This window comes from Clarias gariepinus, chromosome 21 (assembly GCF_024256425.1).
Source record: "Clarias gariepinus isolate MV-2021 ecotype Netherlands chromosome 21, CGAR_prim_01v2, whole genome shotgun sequence".
NCBI classification, from domain to species: domain Eukaryota; kingdom Metazoa; phylum Chordata; class Actinopteri; order Siluriformes; family Clariidae; genus Clarias; species Clarias gariepinus.
Window position 1 is genome coordinate 15,747,401 of NC_071120.1, and position 19,496 is coordinate 15,766,896.

At 38.1% G+C, this 19,496-nt stretch overlaps 2 protein-coding genes across 3 annotated transcripts in view; both read right to left on the reverse strand.

Annotated features, from left to right (window-relative positions):
* Positions 1-1,238: 1,238 nt before the first annotated feature.
* Positions 1,239-8,855, reverse strand: si:ch211-117c19.1 (myogenesis-regulating glycosidase). The gene is made up of 3 exons (XM_053481597.1): positions 8,757-8,855; positions 4,310-4,712; positions 1,239-4,129 (listed from the first exon to the last, which is right to left on the reverse strand). The coding sequence occupies exons 2-3, from the start codon at positions 4,579-4,581 to the stop codon at positions 2,338-2,340; spliced, it is 2,064 nt and encodes a 687-aa protein (XP_053337572.1). The 5' UTR covers positions 4,582-4,712; positions 8,757-8,855; the 3' UTR covers positions 1,239-2,337.
* A 1,704-nt stretch (positions 8,856-10,559) lies between these two features.
* Positions 10,560-19,496, reverse strand: part of mamdc2a (MAM domain containing 2a) — a 30,437-nt gene continuing 21,500 nt past the window's right edge. Inside the window, exons 11-14 of one of the 2 annotated variants that reach the window (XM_053481237.1) lie at positions 15,058-15,213; positions 14,557-14,816; positions 13,040-13,124; positions 10,560-11,381 (exon numbers count right to left, since the gene is read on the reverse strand). In XM_053481237.1, coding sequence (XP_053337212.1) covers positions 11,320-11,381; positions 13,040-13,124; positions 14,557-14,816; positions 15,058-15,213 — 563 coding nt within the window. In that variant the 3' untranslated portion in view covers positions 10,560-11,319. Of the gene's footprint in view, positions 11,382-13,039; positions 13,125-14,556; positions 14,817-15,057; positions 15,214-19,496 lie in introns of those variants that run through there. The other variant, XM_053481238.1, reaches the window with a different exon arrangement.

Sequence of the window (19,496 nt, forward strand, 5' to 3'; positions counted from 1 at the left end):
CAGCCTGTTCAGAAATAGGCCTGTGCTTGAGAACATTCACACTGCATGCCAAGCTGATTACAACCCAAGAACAGAGTTGGCAGCTGATCAGATGGGAGCTGGGAAAGCAAAAACAGCTATTTTGCAATATATAAAGGTTAAAGCCAACAAAATCAAGCAATTTGTTTTAGATAATCCAAGCATGTGTACATAATTAGGTTCACTGATCTTAAAAGGCATGGATATTATATGTAGTTATGCTATTAATGGCTTAAATGGTTAGAATCGTGTCCATTATAGGGTATGTGCTCAGTAATATATTAGAATACAGCATGTTTTTGTGTTGTTCAAACATAATGTGGTTAATTGTATGTCACTGTGTTTTATATATAATTATTACGTATTTGTATTTCATTCTTCTAGTTTATTTGAGTCAAGCAGTGATGCTGAGGATTGTAAGGCACCATAGTAGCTTTAAGCATCTGGGTTTGTGCTATAAAACATTCTACTGGAGAGCAGGTTTATATTGTAATCTGTAATTTTAGTATCAATATATGAAATAAATGTACGACCGTAATTTTATGTAAGTATCCAAAACTGCTTAGCCATTTTCCGACACAAGGTTACACTTTGACATCCTGTCGGAGTGCGCTGACAGCCGATGAGGTACATTTTGTCAATTTAATAAAGTATTTATTAAGATATTTTGGGACACCTTTGAGACATTAAGAGGAAGGACGCAGTAACTTAAATAACCACTCTTTAATCCCAAGATGAACAGGAAATCGGTCCAGAACATGCGTCAAACAGGCTACTTATAAAGTAATCCACAGTGAATGAATCATGATAAGCAGGTTGTTGCTCTTATGCTATTCCCATTTTATTATTGCATAGCTTTCTGAAGCAAGTAAAAGCACCGGAATTTCTCTTGTTCCTACATAGAATGATTGGGCAGTTTTCTATAAGAGATTATCCACTTTAGAGGGTGAGAAAGCAATGAGGTAAATACTTATCTAACAACTATTCACACATTTTCCTGCAAACACTGCAGTTTTATAACAGATTCCCTCTTTTTTATTTAAATAATGACCTTCATGCTTGGAGGAATGCTCAGTGCTTGTGCCATCCTGCCTTACGTTGCTTTTATTACATCCTTCATTGCAATGGCAACTTATGAAAATCTCACCCACTGTAAGCCTGAAAAAGCTACACCACTGTGCCACCTCATGATTAAAAAAAGAAGAAAAAGAAGCTTAAAGCACAATCTTAGAGTGCATGTTTATTTGCAACAATTCAACAATAAAAATACTTGACAACTTTACATTTGAAATCTGACAATGAAGCCTTTTACATCTGATAGTTTGATTATTCCCCACATGTTAGACAGTGTAGAAAGAAATTCACAGTATCAGTGGAATACAGATAGACAAACAAAGTCTAATAATTTTTTTCTTTTCTTATTGCAGACTCCCAAGAAACATAGAAATAAATAATTGTTTTTGTCATTAAGTTTATATCAAATTGTGAAAACAACTTTAGGCAAAAAAAGTACACATCAAACAACATAAAATGCTGCACCCAAAATTAGTACCTAGCACTGAAAACAAATACTTGTTTACATATTAACTGTGATTACGTATATACACTGCCTGGCCCAAAAAACATCTGAGCCATTTAAACCCTATCCTGCAAATTAATATCACATTGTGAACTGACCTTTATTAAAGATTTTTTTCTAACCATATTTCTGACACAAAGATTCAGCACCATCATTACAGCTTTTAATATATGTTGGACAGCTCTTTACCCAATTCCAGTAATTTTAAATATCCTTTAATTGTTTTCGGTTATGTGATGCAAGCCAATAGTGGTGACCCTTTTTTAGCCAGACAGTGTACATTGTGTGTAGTTATAGCAGTTTAAGAATATTCACCTTCCATAAGGCACTGTCAGTAGTTTTTGAGAAGTGTCAAATACTGAAGAGAACAGACCAAAACATGTCTCATAGGATCTAGTTAATACATTTTAAGCATTCCAAGACTATTGAAAAAATCATAAAATAACAAAACTTAAAGCACTGATTTCTGGTAAAGGCAGACCAGAAATATCAACTTCTACCACCTTCCCAGGTTCAATTTCTAAACATTTCTCTTTATAATGAAAGAGGTACATGATATACCATTTTACAATTATAAAACATTTAAATATACTGTAATATTACATATGCTGGTTACAGCAACATACTGGTCACAAAACACATTAATATGAGAAAAACAATTGTGCTTTAATGCTTGATCAATGGACTTGCATTAGCTTTTTGGAACTGCTGTGTGCAAATACTTCCCTTTTACATGTGCATCAACCAGACCACACAAAGTAGGCAATCTCATCCAAGTCCACAGGGTAGTCAGTAAGATGTAGGGGGCCTTTGTCAAAATGTTCCCCCTTGTAGCTTCTCCATTTGCCAGCTGGAAGATATATATCTCTCTCCTGCTTGCCTGGCTCAAGAACTGGTGCTACCATAAGATCGTCCCCTATGAGAAATTGTGAATCAATCTTGTAGGCAGCCTCATCATCTTTGGCAATCCACCACAGAGGGCGGATGATTGGATCTCCTGTGTCTAAGACTTCCCCGGCAAGTTCAAGCACTCGAGGAGCCACCAGGGTCTCATGAAGCTTTGTAAATTTTCTAGCAATTGCCACAACGTCATCGTCATATAGCCAAGGTGGGATTGAGAATTCCATAGCTGGCATGAATGCTAATAATTCAAGCCAGCGAATGTAGAGCTCCCGGTCAGGGAGTCCTTGATTTCCGTCAGTGCGGTTTGGGTAAGCATTTCCACCAATCATGTCCGGGAGCACAAACTGGTAACCCAGTATGCTAACAGTTAACACAGTAGGGATGATAGACTTGAGCCCCAGGTCGTAGCCCCAGACAGAGTCACGGTCAATGATCCGAAAGAAGCAGGAGATGTTCTGGGATTGGTACCCAGCACGCAGTTCAGCACGGTCGTTAAAGGGGATTGCCATCTCACTGTAGCGGCGTGTGAATATGCTGGGATCAAGCAGGGGCGTGAAGGTTTTGAATTGCGGTGGCAGGTAGCTGGTCTCCCCAGCATCAAACTTAAAGGAAGCTATCGCGTATTTGTTCTTTAAGGCACGGAGATTTGAGGCGTACCATTCACGGGTTTCTGGATTGGTGAAATCCAAAATGCCACCAATCCCATTCCACCATCTAATCAAGGCAGGTAACTCGCCAGTAGGTTCTCGCACAAAGAGCCCTCTTTCCACTCCAACTCCAAAATTAGAGGAGTTGTAGTTTACAAAGGGATGGGTCCAGAGGGTGACTTTAAAACCGTCATTTCTAAGTTTCTGAAACATACTGGTTGCATTAGGGAACTTTACCGGATCCAACTCGAACTCTCCATAGCTTCTTGTATATCGATCATCCAGCTCCAGATGGCTGCAGTTAAAGCCATGCTTTTGAATCCCTGATGTATAAGCCAGTAGCTTCTCCTGGTTCACATCAGTCTTATGCAAAGCCCAAGTGGACCAAATTGGCCACCTGAAAACAGCCTCTGAGGGAACTTTATTGGGTTTGTTAAAATAACGGCGGACCATGTATTTATGTATGGAAGTAATATCATCCCCAACACAAACACGATAGCTCAGCTCAGGTTGGACTGGCTGTGCAGGGTCTGGCTTATATGGACTGTTGTGATACCGCGCCTGGAATCGAAGCATCTTGCTGTTCTCATCCCAGCCAAAATGAAAAGGGACAGAGTCATTGATTTTGATAGCAGTTGCATTGGAGGAGAGCCAGTAGCGTTCCAGGATGCCCCCAAAGTCTTGCTGATTCAAACTGACATCAGCAGTAATGAAAGGTTTGGGCTCTTGGGTTCCTGCAAAAACAATTGGCCAGTGCTGGGACCAGGACTCTGCTCCACCATACCAGTGAGAGCCGTTATAGGCCATGGCATGCTCTACAGCACGGTACGTGTCAAGCTCCTCCCAGCGCACACGATAACACATCACTGTGTCCTTGGGCCTCACAGTTTCAATGAAAAAGTTAAGCTTTCCTCCACTGGATCGGCTGCAACTGAGAATTCTGTCTTTCTTTGAGCAAGAGTCCAGATCAAGGTGACCTGACCTGAGATAAGCAAGAAAAAAAGAACATGTTTTAAACAGAGACTGCATGCAACACATATTTATATTTATACACACACAAACACACACTTGTTCTATTATATTTCCTGTGTACTGATTATTAGCTTTAGCATTATGACCACTGTGCAGTACTCATGCTTTAGTAAGAGAGAACCAAATGTACCTAAATGCCATTCGGAAGATGACCGCTCCAGCTTGGTTGTGAATGACAAAGCCATCTTTTTTAAGGTCTAGCAGTTCAGTTTTCAGCAGATCTGCCTTGCGGAGAGACACGGAATAATAGCACCAAGCTGTTACAGCTGCGATGACCAGCAATGCCCCAACCAGGCTTGACACCATCAATCGACGTCCACGCCGTTCCACTCTTTTGTTAGGTGGAGTGTATTCACGCATGCCACCAAGGCCAATTTCTGTCGCTGGTACAGTTTGGTACATCTTTGCAACCTCCAGGAGACACTCTGAACATTCAGGAAAAAGCTTTTCTTCATCTGTCTCAGTGGACGTGCAGGAAGGGACTGTTCACACCTTTCCACTTCATCTTCAGCAATCAGTGTATTTCTGCAAAACTATATTAAACAGAGCAGAAAAGTAATATTTACTTATAAATAACAATAAGCAATAATAAGTCAGACAGAGGGACATAATTAAAACAGTCAATCATATTGTGTATTGATGGACTTCTTATAACGTATTATAATTTCTAAAGAAACAACATAAAGACGTTTGTACAATCACCTTCTCGCTTCTCAGTAACATGACAAACTCCATTTTATATCTTACTAGGAAAAAAAAAACTAAATAAAGGCTAGTAAATGAATGGCTGTTTATAACTGCAACTGATAACAGGAACTAACTTGAGCACTTAAGCACTTTTCGCTCTGGATAAGAGCATCTGCCAAATTCCTAAATGTAAACGCAATTTGTCTTATAAACATTCACACCAATGAATGAGTAAAAATCATGATGTGTCCTCATTAATAAAGAAAAACATATTGTTGGCAAACTGCTGGTACAAGAGGAACGATACTGCTGTTACAGAAAGAACAATCACATCCGGGAAAACAAGTAACTCTGCCAACAATGTGTCCTTTTGTGTTTTATTCCTTACATAATGTTTTCACTGTATATTATTTAACAACAACAAAAAACACTTGCATAACATAAAGTGAAATCCTTTAAAACCAAATATTTAGAATGACACTCCAGATCAGGTCTAAAGTGTTTCTTGGCAAATGCTATCAGAATGGACCTTGCAGCAAGAATTGAGCTATGGAATTTTCAACACAGTCCCATGATGGAGCCTCATTGATTTTATAGACCTGTGCCATTGAACACACTCATGCAGATTAAACTGTAGCTCAGTAACTGCATCAGCAAAAAGCACTGAGATAGAACTTTAAACCGCTCTGAGTGTAAGGGGTCATCACTGAATCCATAAATAAAGTATATGTATATTTGTGCACTCTAAGCAGTAATAGTAGGAATTTACAAAACCCATAGCACCACTTTCAGTCTACTCATCAAAGAAAAGATTTGGGTCAGCAAGTTCTTCAATCACAAGTTTCCTTAGTTTTTTGAAACTGCTTATTTCAGACATAGATAAACAGTGTTTACATATGGGCTAATGGCATGCCCTGTCTGACCTAAACAAAGGAAATTTGAGACTCAAACATTACAAATAACAAGTGACTTGTTTTAATTTCTGGAAATTTTAACACATCACAAAATGATGTGCACTAATAATCAAGATGATTTTGAGGTACAGGTTAAGTTAATCTTAAAGTTACCATATTATACTCATTGTAACAACTGAACATAGGTCTTAGAAGGTATGCCTGATTATCCCAGTTTAACTCCCATTTCAAACACACTGTTCCAGTGTCTGTAGCTATAAAAGTATTAGCTGCTGCACACAGTGTTGGGGGACGTTACTTTTTTAAAGTGACTAATTACATTATAAAATTACTGTTTTTAAAAAGTAATCAGTTACATTACATCGTTACTTTCTGATAAAAGTAACTAGTTGGAGTACTTTTCCATTGCAGAAAATGCATGTTGTTTTAGTCAAGACCTTTATAATTATTTTACCATCATCACTCAAAATCTGTTAGCTACTAATACCCCTATCTCACCTACGTGGTTTTGCGTGGTTTTAAAGTACGGTTTATCATGATTCACCGCTGTGATTAGGTTTTCATCTTTCCGCGCATCAGCCCTCGCATAGTCAAACTGCTCATGTGAGATACAAACACACACACACACACACACACACACACACACACACACACACACACACACACACACTAACGGATTGAGAATGGTTGCTGTCTGGCTCACGGATTACATAAATTGTCTGAATAACTGATTACATTTTTGAAAATATAACTAAATAACTCAGTACTTAAATGATGGACCTAACGCATTTGATTACTCATTACATCAAAAAAGTAATACAAGTACTCTAACGCGTTACTTTGTACCACGTTACACCCAAAACTGCTTCCACTCCACCATGCCTCTTTGCAGAAGTGCATTTTTCTAGCCAATCAGAACTGTTTATTTTCCCCCTACCAATTTTAATTGGTTCAAACTGTAAGTGTCCTTGTAAATCAACACTGTTATGGCATCTTTACATAAATCAACAATGTCTTCACTTTCTTAGAGGATGGGAGCAAACAGAAACATGTGTTCCTTCATGTAGATAAAAACATAGCACTTGAAGTGACTTGCCTTAAGTGACGTGCTTTTTATGGACAGAAATAAGTCTCTATCATTGAACAGTTAATAACCTTGACGAACACACAAGTTAAATAAAACAGAATTTCTGTTGCATAACTCTTCTTTAGACCTCACACTAATTATAAAATGAATCTATGGTTGTGCTATCTGATATCATTTAAACAAGGATGAGTTCAGTTTTGTATTTGGTTCCTCTCAAAACTGCACTGAGTTCTTTTCTATTCATGACACCGATATTTTGCATACATGTAAAGAGGTGGCTCCTATGTAATAATAAATGCTTTAGGACAAAATGCTAAGACACTATGACCATGATAACCACAGTGAAAACAAAAGACGTATTTCTCCATCGTCAAAAACTTGAGGTGACAGCTCTGTAAAACCTCACTTTCAAATTCGCAAAGATAAGTTGTTGCTTTTTTTAAGCAATCCTGGGTTGTTTTGTTCCTTTAGGCCAATTTAAAATAATTATTAACAGATCTTTCTACATCTGCTTGTGTTTTTTTTTTCCTATGTAAAAAAAAACTCAAACAAAATTGGGAAACAAACATACAAAAAAAAAAATCTTATGTATGGTTTCCAACAAATGCTAGCATTATCTTTCATATTCAGCATACAGGCTAAAAAAATGGCATCAGTTTGCATGTTCTCCCCAAAAGCATTAGGCTAACTGGCGTTCCCAAATTGAATGAGTTATTAGTTTAATCGTAAATAAAAATTAATTTATATTAAATATTGTTTAATTCCCAATTACATTTTAAACACTTGACAATTATATGTCATGTTAGGAACCAAATGAGACTTGTGTGACTGCACATGACCTTTCAAAGTTCAGTTTTAGATCACATAGTTTCTGATGTTTATCCTTATGGTTATTAAACACAGGAATGGTACCAATAAATGAACTGATGATGAAATGAATCATGAATTTACTACCCTTATGATAAGAAAACAATGTATATATTATTTACTGTCCAAATACAGAGTTTATATACATTTAATATGTATGGGCAAAAGTATTTGTCCAAACCTGTTAAGTACTGAATTCTATGCTAACAGTTTGGGGAAGACCCTGTTCTATTTCACCAGTGCACAAAGCAAGCACTATAAACACATGGTTTGATAAGTTTGGTGTAGAAGAACTTGACTGGCCCCAGCACAGAGCCCTGACCTCAACCCCATCGAGCACCTCTGGGATGAACTGCGAGCCAGGCCTTCTTGTCCAACATCAGTGCTTGACCTCATAAATGCTCTACAGAATGAACGGGCATGAATTCCCTCAAAAACACTCCAAAATCTTGTGGATGGCCTTCCAAGAAGAGTGGAAGCTGTTATTACTGCAAAAGGGGACCAACTCCATATTGAAGTGTATATGTATATACATAGATACAATTTCATTGCTTGTTTGGTAGAATACTTTTGTCCATATAAGTAGCTAACTGAATAAGACTGACCAATTTGTTTGTCACATATTTAGTGAATATCTCAGAATAAACCACTAAGTGCTGAAGCTGTGAAAACTTCCTGTTTTTTGGAGTATGATCTTTTCCCTTTGTTAATAATTAACACAAACACACCAACCACGACCAGGCACACAAACACACCAACCACTGTAACTGTAATCCCTGCTGTTTATCTCTAAAAACATTGTTTGCTCATAAACTTACATAAATGTAAAGTTTGTTTACACACATAAAGTAGGTTAAGTAAGTCACCCCCCGTGTAAATGTCATACAGCACAATAACCCAGCCGACATGGATTCTGTTGGGAGTGGATTTAAGAAATATCCAAGTACCGTTACTGACAGAAAAAGAGTAATTAAGAGATATAAGTAACGATAAACAAATATAAACACATATATCGTACTTACTCTACCAGAAGTCGTGTAAAAACTGCAGTCGCGCGCGCGCACGCGCTCGGGAAGTCTGTCTCACAACTCTCACTAAGTTTCAGAAACATCACGTGACGCTGTTTCCGCGTGCATTATGGGAACGGTAGTGTCCAAAACAAACAAAATGGCGGCGCACCTTGTTATTCTCACCTAGGAGGTGTTAGATAGTGTGTGTTGATTAGTAGTAGTGATGGCTAGATGAAGCCACATTTAGGTCTCAAAGCTTCCCAGCCAGTAGTTTGACCAGAAGGATTAATTTCACAAAGCTTTATTTAGAAGCTCATTGTACTGCCATCTAGTGGGCATTTATAGACATGAAGCTTTAAGTTATAATTCAAGCCACATTGACAGTTATAAGTTGATATATATGCAATAAATGAAATATTGCTTGCATACTTTAAAAATCCATGATGCAAAGGAAATGTTTTTGCACATAACTACCATCTCTAAATAATAATAATAATAATAATAATAATAAAACATCTGCTTAAATTTTACCAGACAGAACATTACTGTACGTAGATTCTAGATTGCAACTAGATCAGGTTTTGATCTTCTATGGGGAAGTTGTACCACCAGGATATTTAAACCATGTCTACAACTTAGAGTTGTGGGAATAAGATATTCAAATCATGTCTTAAACTTAGGGAGGTAGTTTAAATTAAGGTTTGGAAATTAAATACTTCTACAGACAGGAATAAGCCAAGAGTCATATAGAAGTTGTATCAAGAAGGTATGTGGAAACTTAGGAAGGTGTCTGAGTGAGTCATGATTAACACACAACTAAGGCTTAGTTCATTAGTTCATTACTTAAGTTGTTTCTTTAATTATGATTTATTCATGTTTTTGTCTAATTTCATTAATTTCTGATTTAAGCCACATAAATTTGACTTGCATTTGATTGTTATGACATAATCTCCCACTGGATGGCACCATCATGCCATTTACAGTATGGTGTCTGTCCATGTGTATAAAAAGTTCATATATTCACAAATTCACTCATCATCTATACCGTTTTATCCCGTATACTGGGTCACGGGGGCCCTGGAGTCTTAGGGCACAATGCTGGGTACATGGGATGGGATACATGGGTACATGGGATGCCAATCCATCGCAGGGCACACACACAAACACATTTGGGAATGCAAATTAGCCTTGACCTGTGGGAGGAAACCGGAGTACCCAGAGGAAACCCATGAAGCATACCATGGGGAGACCATGCTACTTTATGCACACAGACCCAGGGCGAAAATCGAACCCGGACACTGGAGGTGCAGGGCAACAGTGCTAACCACTACAACACCGTGCCACTTATTTTCAGATAGTTGAATTTAAAGGTATGTTAAAAAAAGAAACTAAATGTTTACTCTCACTCATCTTCTATACCGCTTTCCTGCATTCAGGGTCGCGGGGACCTGAAGCCTATCCTGGGAGGCTTAGGGCATGAGGCAGGGTACACCCTGGACAGGGTGCCAATCCATCACAAGGCACACACATACACACACTACGGGCAATTTGGGAACGCCAATTAGCCTAACCTGCATATCTTTGGACTGTGGGAGGAAACATGCAAAATCCATGCACACAGAGAGAGAAGTCGAGCCTGGCCAGGAATCGAACCCAGACCCTGGAGGTGCAAGGCAACAGTGCTAACCACTACACCATCGTGACACTTTTTTTTCATATAGCTGGATTTAAACATATGTTTTAAAAAAAAACCTAAATGTTTAATGTATTTTTAAGTTTTCTAAAGGGCTTCTGTATCAAACAGTGTTTATTAATTGGAAATGATACCACAAAAAACATACAACTTATTAACTTATCAAAAGAAAACTAAATGATAACATTTTTGAACTGACTCGTTAATCAAAATAAAACCGCCTGACACAATACAACATGACATCAGTGACCATACAAACAATACAATACATTACAATACAGTTTTGTTCGGTATAAATACACAGTGTCAACATGAAGTTAGTATTACTGTTCAGTATTATAAAAAAAATTATAAAGGCAAAAATGCTGGGTGATGTCAAATAAGAAAAGGATCAAAGGTGTGGTCTGCGATGCATGAAAGTGCTTCTAGGTCTAATAATTACCGCCTTTCAAAGTTACCTTTGAGAAACTGATTAAACTAGTGTCAAGGAATAGACATCAGATTTCTGTTCATATGTTTTATTCTCTTGCCCTATGGAGCTGTTTAGCCTTTAAAATGCAGCTCACCAAGCAGTTTTAACAGTGAGAATAAGGCTTCTGTCAAAATTTCCATTTCTGTTGCAGTTATTCTTGCAGGCAAGCAAAGGGCTGGAAAATTACAAACTGCTCATTTAAAATACAAAACGCATTTCTAATTTAAGAACTGCTAAGCTAGATTTATAAAATACCAAAGTTTCCAAGCTGTTCTTGCGACATGTAAAAATTTCGTCGATATTGTGTCCATGAAGGCTTTCCACTGAGAAAACCAATGAAACGGGTCTCTCAGTTTGGTCATGCAAAGCAACAAGATGCAACAACAGAATACAGTATTCCAGCGCCTTGCTCAGTATTCAATCTCATTGAAGTCCTCAGAAAAGCCTGAGTAGGAAAAACTGTCTCCAAGATCTACAGGACAAGAGAAAGAGCAATCAGTTTTGAAAGTAATACATAATGTTAGAATCTGCCAGAGACAAGTTTAATAAGGTTTTATGAACAGGATGTAGACTTCCTGCTCTTCTGCTCTTGCAAAAACACCTAGCACATGTGTTGCTATGTCAGTTAGACATTCATAGGATGTTGCAGCATGTCCCACCCACTTAAAAAACTTTTAATACAAAATAAGAGAAAGCAACAGCAAGTGTTACTAGAGGAAATGTGACACCGGGACACAGGCCCATACTTGCAATCTGTCCTGTAGACATGTCCATTCTACCTAATGGAGTATTTCTGAATGCTACCTAGGCAAACATCACTTGATGCTATTAAGAGCTGGTGAAGGCCAGGTCTATTTTGTCAACGTTGTCACAGGCTTATATTTCGTTTCTATTTTGGTAATGTGATGTAACGTTTTGAGAGATGTCTTGGCAGTGTGGGACGTTAAATATCTGATTTGATACCTGTCAAGTCATAATAAATATGGTCCTAAAGAGTTATTATACCATCATGATGTGACCTTCATGCCCCAGTTAGCTGGAGGGGTAATGGTCCTGAGCAAACATTTGGACGTTTGATGGCCGTTGAAATTACGTCCCTCCGACACGTCCCATCATGGTTGAAAAATAGTTCCAAAATGAAATTTGAACAGGCGTGTTTGACGTTATCTGATTCACAACAGCTGTCATAAACGGTCCTCGATCATCCAAATGTTTGTTTGGAGGGTATATATTGAACAGTTCGCTAAAAGTCAAAGTAACAGCTATATAAGCAACTGTAGATGAGTGTACAAACACATCTGAATGCAATGCTCTGTTTCACATATTTTTACCAATTAATGCCTTAATTCTTTACAAGTTAAAGCCGTCTTACTGGAAGATTGTGGAAATGTGGCATCATTTATAAGCCACATGTACACAATGATTTGTGCATGATGGTTGGATGACTTGTACAGAGGAATTTTCTTAGTATTTTGACCATTTCAGTATTATTATCAATATTTGTGTATGCTCTTTATTACATTTATTGCTCTTATATGCATATAAAATTGAACAAATAAAATTGAATATGCAAGAATAGAGAAACCATATATATAATCTTAAAGTATAACAACAACAGTAAACTCATTAATATTAATAATACATTTAATGTTTAACCTGGCTATAAAAAAATTAATATAAATTTTATTAAAAAAAAAAAACTATAAAAATGATTGAAATGACCCAGATTTCACTTGATTACTTATTTTAGTTGACCAGGAGACACCAATGAAATATGCAGTAAAATCCCAACTACTGTAAGTCTGAAGGAAATAATGAAACACCTTACTGTACATCTATCCATATTCCTCATGGTGGAGGAGATTACATTTCCAAATACAGCACTGAACAAGGCAGTAATATTAAAGTTTCACACAACTGTAAGCTTTATAAATGCATTGTACAGTATGTAGCTGTGACATTGGATTTACCCATTTAGACTTACTTAGAAATAATCCGAATTTCTTCCTTTTCTTTATTACAAATTTGTGACTAGAGTCATCTCCGTGTGCTTAATCTAATTTGGCTTTCCCTATTTGGTCTAGATCCAATTTGGCTTGACTTGAATGGACTAGTTATAATAATACGCACCTTCACATGTACCCGTCTGGAAAACAATGTCATCAATGGCAATGTCACTTCTTAATGAAGGGCCTCTGATGGCTTCAAATATAATCTGCCAGAAAAGAGAAAAAGAAAACGTTGGAGATAGCTCAAACGGTAAATTATAACTTGAATGGTTGTCTTCCTTAGTTTTTGCCTTAGCAACGTCTTACCAATGAAACTTATGTATTGTAGTCCTTCATATGTAAGTAGTGTTACACAGTCTGTCTGATTACCGCAGTGTCATGCACAGCAACAGTAGCAACAGAACATTACTGTACGTAGATTCTAGATTGCAACTAGATCAGGTTTTGATCTTCTATGGGGGCTCCACATAAGCTTACTATTTCCTTGTGAATTTGCCAGGCACAAAACTGTAGCAAAAAAAGCACCTACTGGTCCAATATGTACAGATATTCTGTCTGATATATATCTGTCAAATTTAAGAATTGGCTCAAGACTGCCTGCCATTTTGTTCATTCTTAGTGGTTGATGTAAATGGTTGACTTAGTCTATTATACTAACAAGCCACCCCGTATAAACACACATTTTAAGAAAATAAATACATACACTTTAGCTAAAGATTTGTTTCCCATATGTCCAAAAAGCCTTTTTGTCAGACATCTGTCTTTACAATTTCTTTGTGGTTTGCACTTGTGGTTTTTCACTTTTCAGATCTATTTAATATCAACTCCAGAGTGACAATCTATGGGGAAATATGGTGGTGGGTGATTTATGGGTTGCGGCTTGTGTTTTGTAGCTGGTGCTCTAGGGGCACTTGTGAACATGCATGACATCATGAAATCAGACCAAATACCATAAAATCTTTCCAAAAAACAGGTTGCTTTTGTCCGGAAGCAAAGAATTGACCAAAAGAACAAAAAAATATCCTAAAACACAACTATTTTTACACAAAAATGATTAAAAAACTTTTTGTAATTATGATCTGTGATGGAGATTGGGTGTGATAGAGATGCCACTTCATTTGTCTTAGACTTACTGTATATCTAACAAGAAGAAGTGCAGTACTAGTTTCTTCACCCTAAACTGTTAAATAATAATAAATTATGAAATATTTCGGGAATAAAAATGGGATTATTTATGTTTAGGCCTAAACTATTACTCTTTATGCATGTAGATATGCATTTTACATTCATCATTACTGTTCGTTTTTTAATAAAGTTTGTTAGCAATACTCTTGTGATAAAACGTTGTCAGAACACTAATTTCATGTTCAAACAAAATTAAAGTCCACAAAGTCATTATTTTGATCTACTAAGCTAATTAAGCTGTGATCAGTGGAGCATCGGGAAGTCTCATTCTCAGTGTTCAACACACCGTGAGTGAGTGCAAAACAACCTTTTTTCTCAATATCCTAACTACTTTGATGTCTCATGTGATCACTGGACCGATAACCTCTGGATCAATGGATAACATTTGCAGGTGTGTGTGTGTGTGTGTGTGTGTGTGTGTGTGTGTGTGTGTGTGTGTGTGTCTGCTCTCACATTGTGCTTGGTAGAGCAGTCATAATCCACTTTAGCCTTCATCCAGGAGATACTCTGCTCTCCTTTTCGGCTCCAGAGAAGTGTCTCTTTTACTTCGCCCTTCTGTCTCAGCAGGACGTTGAGGACGCCCGTTCCAGTACCATACATGTGGTAGTAGAAGGTGACACACTGTGTCCTAAATGAACCCCGTAGCTCCGGCGTCACCAACCGTGCCGAGTTCCCAGGCAACATGTTGGAAGCCTCTATATACATGTAGTACCCTTAGAGAAACAGTAATGTCAGTTATATGATCTGATGAGCCAAACAACCGAAGCCATCTTACAAACTGATCCTCAGGACAGTGCAAATGTCCAGTGAAATAAATACAAATTTCAACAATGTTTGCTGCCTTTAAATAGACTTGTCGAGGCTTTATGAGACTGATACACATAATCAGACCATAAGAGATTAAAACAAGTAAACATACTGTATAACAAGCATAATTTAGGTATATTGACTCACCTACCCCTAAGGTATGGTCCGCCTTGGGCCCTGTGTAAGATGTAGGTGTTGGGCCCCTGTTTCGTAACCACTGCGCTTTCTTACTCCTTTTTTCCTGAGTATATCCACAGTCTCCTGTCTCAAAGTAGCAGTGTCCTGCTGGTGGTTTCAAAGGACCTAAAAAAATAGCACATGAAATGCACAATAAAAAAAATTCCTTTGGCAGTATTGATACCCATAAACACAATTATATTTAAGGTAATTATTAACACTTCTATATTTGAGCCCTGTGCAAGAGTGATACAAATGCTAGGAGGAGAAGTTTTTTATGCTTAACTTATTTATGTTCTGTTTTTATTCTATGGTGTGAAATTCCAAATTGGTTCAGGCCAGTTTTGTTTCTAGATACGCCAATCAGTAATAACACTAAAACAACTAAGATCTAAGCGATTTGGAAAAGGTCGAACTTGCTAGCACCTGGGGCAGACAATGTCCCAAACAGCAGGTCTTGTGGAGTATAAACAGCTATAACATTTTTTATAAATGGCTTTTTCTGGTTCCCCTTGTGCCGCCAGGGTGGCTCTATCCCCTCGAAGGATGTCTCCATGGGACCTCTGGGGGTGTGCTGTGGTGTTTGGAAGATCCTTTGGGTGTTGTGAGATGCAGAATGGAGCCCCCATGCATCTTGTTTGTTCAGTGCATCCCATGGGTGTTCAATCGGATTGGGATCTGGGGAATTTGGAAGCCGGATCAACAAGCTTTGCTTGATAAGCCCCATGCGTGGCTGGCTGTGATGTGCTGTGAGTCCTGAAACCTTTCTGTAGTGGCCAGCGTTGACTTTTTTTTAGCAGTTTATGTTGCAATGGCCTTTCTGTTGGATCAGGCTGGGTGGGCTGGCCTTTGGTCCCCGCGGGCGTAGATAGCCCATAATCATCCTGTTGCCATATTGTATACATTGGTAGTCAATGTTATTCAATTCATCTGACAGTGATGTTAATATTATGACGGTGTATACTCGCTGCCCTCTTTAATAGGAATAGGGCTTCAGTTCATGATCACATCAAATCTTAGAATAAAGAGAATTTAACTTTGGCTTGATGGTTTGGGCTGCTGATGTCATTTTTTTCTTTTCTTTAATGTTTTTACACACGACTGTCTCTAGGATTGACATCGAATGGTAAGAAAAACAGAAAGCATTCTGTAAGCAGAAGGTCTGCAGGCTGAAACATCTTGCTAACATGAGAGATCGAAGAATTACCAAACTAGTGTGAGCTTGCAGGAAGTCTATAGTAACTCAGATTTTATCTCCACTACTCCATCTGGCCATAAACTATGTGAGTGATCATCGGTTTCTACAATATTCAATGTAGCCCATCTGGTCTCAACAACCATGCCAGGATTTAATTCACAGAGAGTAACAATTAGTAAAACCAAAGAAGCAACTTTTATAAGCAGAAACAGTATTATAGTAAATGGCTGAGGGTGAAGTCACAGTAAAATAAATTTTGTGTGTAAAATATTGCTAGTTATTTACATTTAGCAGACACCCTTATCCAGAGTGATTTACATTTTTATCTCATTATACAACTGAGCAGTTGAGGGCCTTACTCAAGAACCCAACAGGGACAACTTGAGATTTAAACCTGGGACCTTCTGAACCGTAGACCAATGCCTTAACCACTGATCTACCCCTGACCCAAAGTCAAATGTTTTGGACCACATTGAGGTTTGATTTTTTTATATTTGGTTATGGCCGACTTACTACTAATAATAATAAATTAAGAAAATAATTTATACACATTTTAATAAAATATCAACATCTTTGTAAGGATTTATTCATTTACCACTCTCAGATTCTACTGGGACTCTAAATTAGTACTTTAATAAAAACTTCTCTGTTGAAGCAGTTATTGTCAGACTTCAAGTTACTACAAGCCTAGATTTATATACAGTTGTGGTCAGTTTAAATACACTCATCATGAACATGAATGTCAGTAATATTAGACTTAGACTTTGAACTGAACTTTTTCTGGGAAAGAAATGTGGGGTTTTGATATCAGCACATGGTCGAAATTATACATTCGCTTCCCAAAATATACATACCCCCCACTAAAATATCTTTTAATTTGCCAAGCCCAAGGCCTCTCATTTTCCTATTAGTGATCATGAGTGACTTTAGCTCGTACTGTAGCTTCTCTGTGCCAACATAAAAAATGTGTGTATGACAGAACTTGACCAACAAATATTGGGATAAGTTAAAAGTTATTACAAGGTAGTTACAAAGTTATCTGTAGGTGTAGCCACTTTGTCAAGGTCTGGAAAAAGACGCAAACCATTACTAAGAGTAACCATGTTCGCTTGGCCAGGAACGACTTAGGAACCACCAAGAGGCATGAATGCCAGACAGAAGCCTCTGACCCAAAAGCTCAAATGCAGTTTGCAGCTGAGGACGAGGAGAAAGAGAATACCACCAGAGAAAAAACCTCTTACATATAGATCTTCTGGTGTACTCTATTAGACAAAAGGTTGGGACACACCTTCTAATTTCATTGACTTTACTGATTTTTATTTCCAGAATATTAGATCATTTTATCCTTCGAACAGTTGCTATTAAGATGTGTCTGCTACTTATGCTCAGTAAAAGCTTCATGACGTCTCTAATCTGAGGTGCTGTTTATTAATTGGTGATTTTTGAGACTGGTAACTCTAAATGAACTTCTCTGGTCTTGCTTTCTTGGGATGGTCTTTATAAAGCCAATTTCATCATGGTGCTTGATGGGTTTTTTAAATGCACTTGACAATACTGTTCTTGCAAGGACTGTTCCAGAATAGCTGACCTTCAGGTCATAAAATAACAACTGGCTGTTGTTGTTGTTGTTGTTGTTGTTACTTAATTACCTGATGCCGTATGTCTTATTTGATAGTTTTGAAAAATCCAGTATTGTCCTAAAATGTGGAAAATGCCCAAACTTGTTTTTAAACTTTTGACTGGTACTGTAGAGTATTTCAACTTATGTCTTTAATACTAGCAAGAAAAAAATGTTTTTGCTAGCACATATCAAAAAAGCCACAGACAGATATGGTTTAATCCAGTGTAATTTTGGTAATAGATTGCCACTATACTATTTTAAAACTTCTATATTAACATGTCACAAACAAATGAGATACACGATTTCATTTTAGTTGTGGTATCAACTAACAACACCCCTAATCAAACAAAAAGACTGGATTTGTCACAAAAATACTGTCACAAACCCCTGTTATTCTTTTTTTGTTGTTATTCCCATGCTGAAATAACATCAAAAGTATGACAGCGTGGGAATAACAACAAAAAAAGAATCACAGGGGTTCGTGACAGTACCTCTACCCCCTTTACGAACGCCTCTGGGCGTTTGGACGGAGCGCCTCAGGAATCAGCAGATTGGAAATGAGACGTTTGATTTGAGATACGTGAAAACTTGGGTTGATGCGACGCATGATGGAAAGCAAGGATAATCTTACAGAGGAGGGATTAATGATCTTGACTATGGTGAAAAGTCCAATGAACCTGGCTTTATGGGAAATCGTCTTTATGGGAACATGACTTTCTGGCCAATGCGATATGTTGGAGCTGCGGAGCGACGTTGATCTGCTTTCTTTTTATAATTTTCGGTTGACCGGAGGGGTTGTCTTCTGGCTTGTAGCCAGGTTCTTCGCAACGACGAACAAAGAGCTGGGCAGATAGAACTGTGACCTTTACGTCCTGAGAGGGAAACAAGGGTGGCTGATAGCCCAAGCAGCACTGAATCGGGGACAGGCCCGTTGAAGAGGTTGGGAGGGAGTTGTGGGCATATTCGACCTAAGGGAGAAATTTGCTCCAAGAGGTTGGATTCTAAAACATCATGCATCGAAGTGCCGCCTCCAACTAATAATTCATTCTCTCCATTTGGCAGTTCGCCTGTGGATGATAACCTGAGGATAGACTCGGAGTGGCACCAATGAGTCTGCAGAAAGCTTTCCAAAATTTTTCTGTAAATTGTGGGCTTCGATCTGAGACAATGTCAGTAAGGAGACCATGGAGAAGAAAATAAGTAACTCAGCTGTCTTTTTGGGGAAAGGGAGTCTAGGGAATGTACAAAATCATCTTTGGAAAAGCGGTCAACGAAACTTAGAATGCAAGTGTCACTATTGAAGTTGGATAGTCCAGTGAAAAAGTTGATGGAAATGTGTGACCAAGGACGGTGAGGGAGTGGGAGTGGTCTAAGGAGGCCTTCTGGAGGCCTATTGCTGCTTTTGTTTCTGGCGCAGGAGTCACTTGCTGCCACATACAGTACATGATGATGTACTTTCTTAATTTGGGCCACCAGAAAAGCTGCTGAATAATGAACTGGGTACGTTTGCCCATGGGGTGGCAGACAAGCTTAGAGCTGTGTCCCCATTCAGGAACCTGTGTGCGCCATGGTTGAGGGGATGAAGAGACG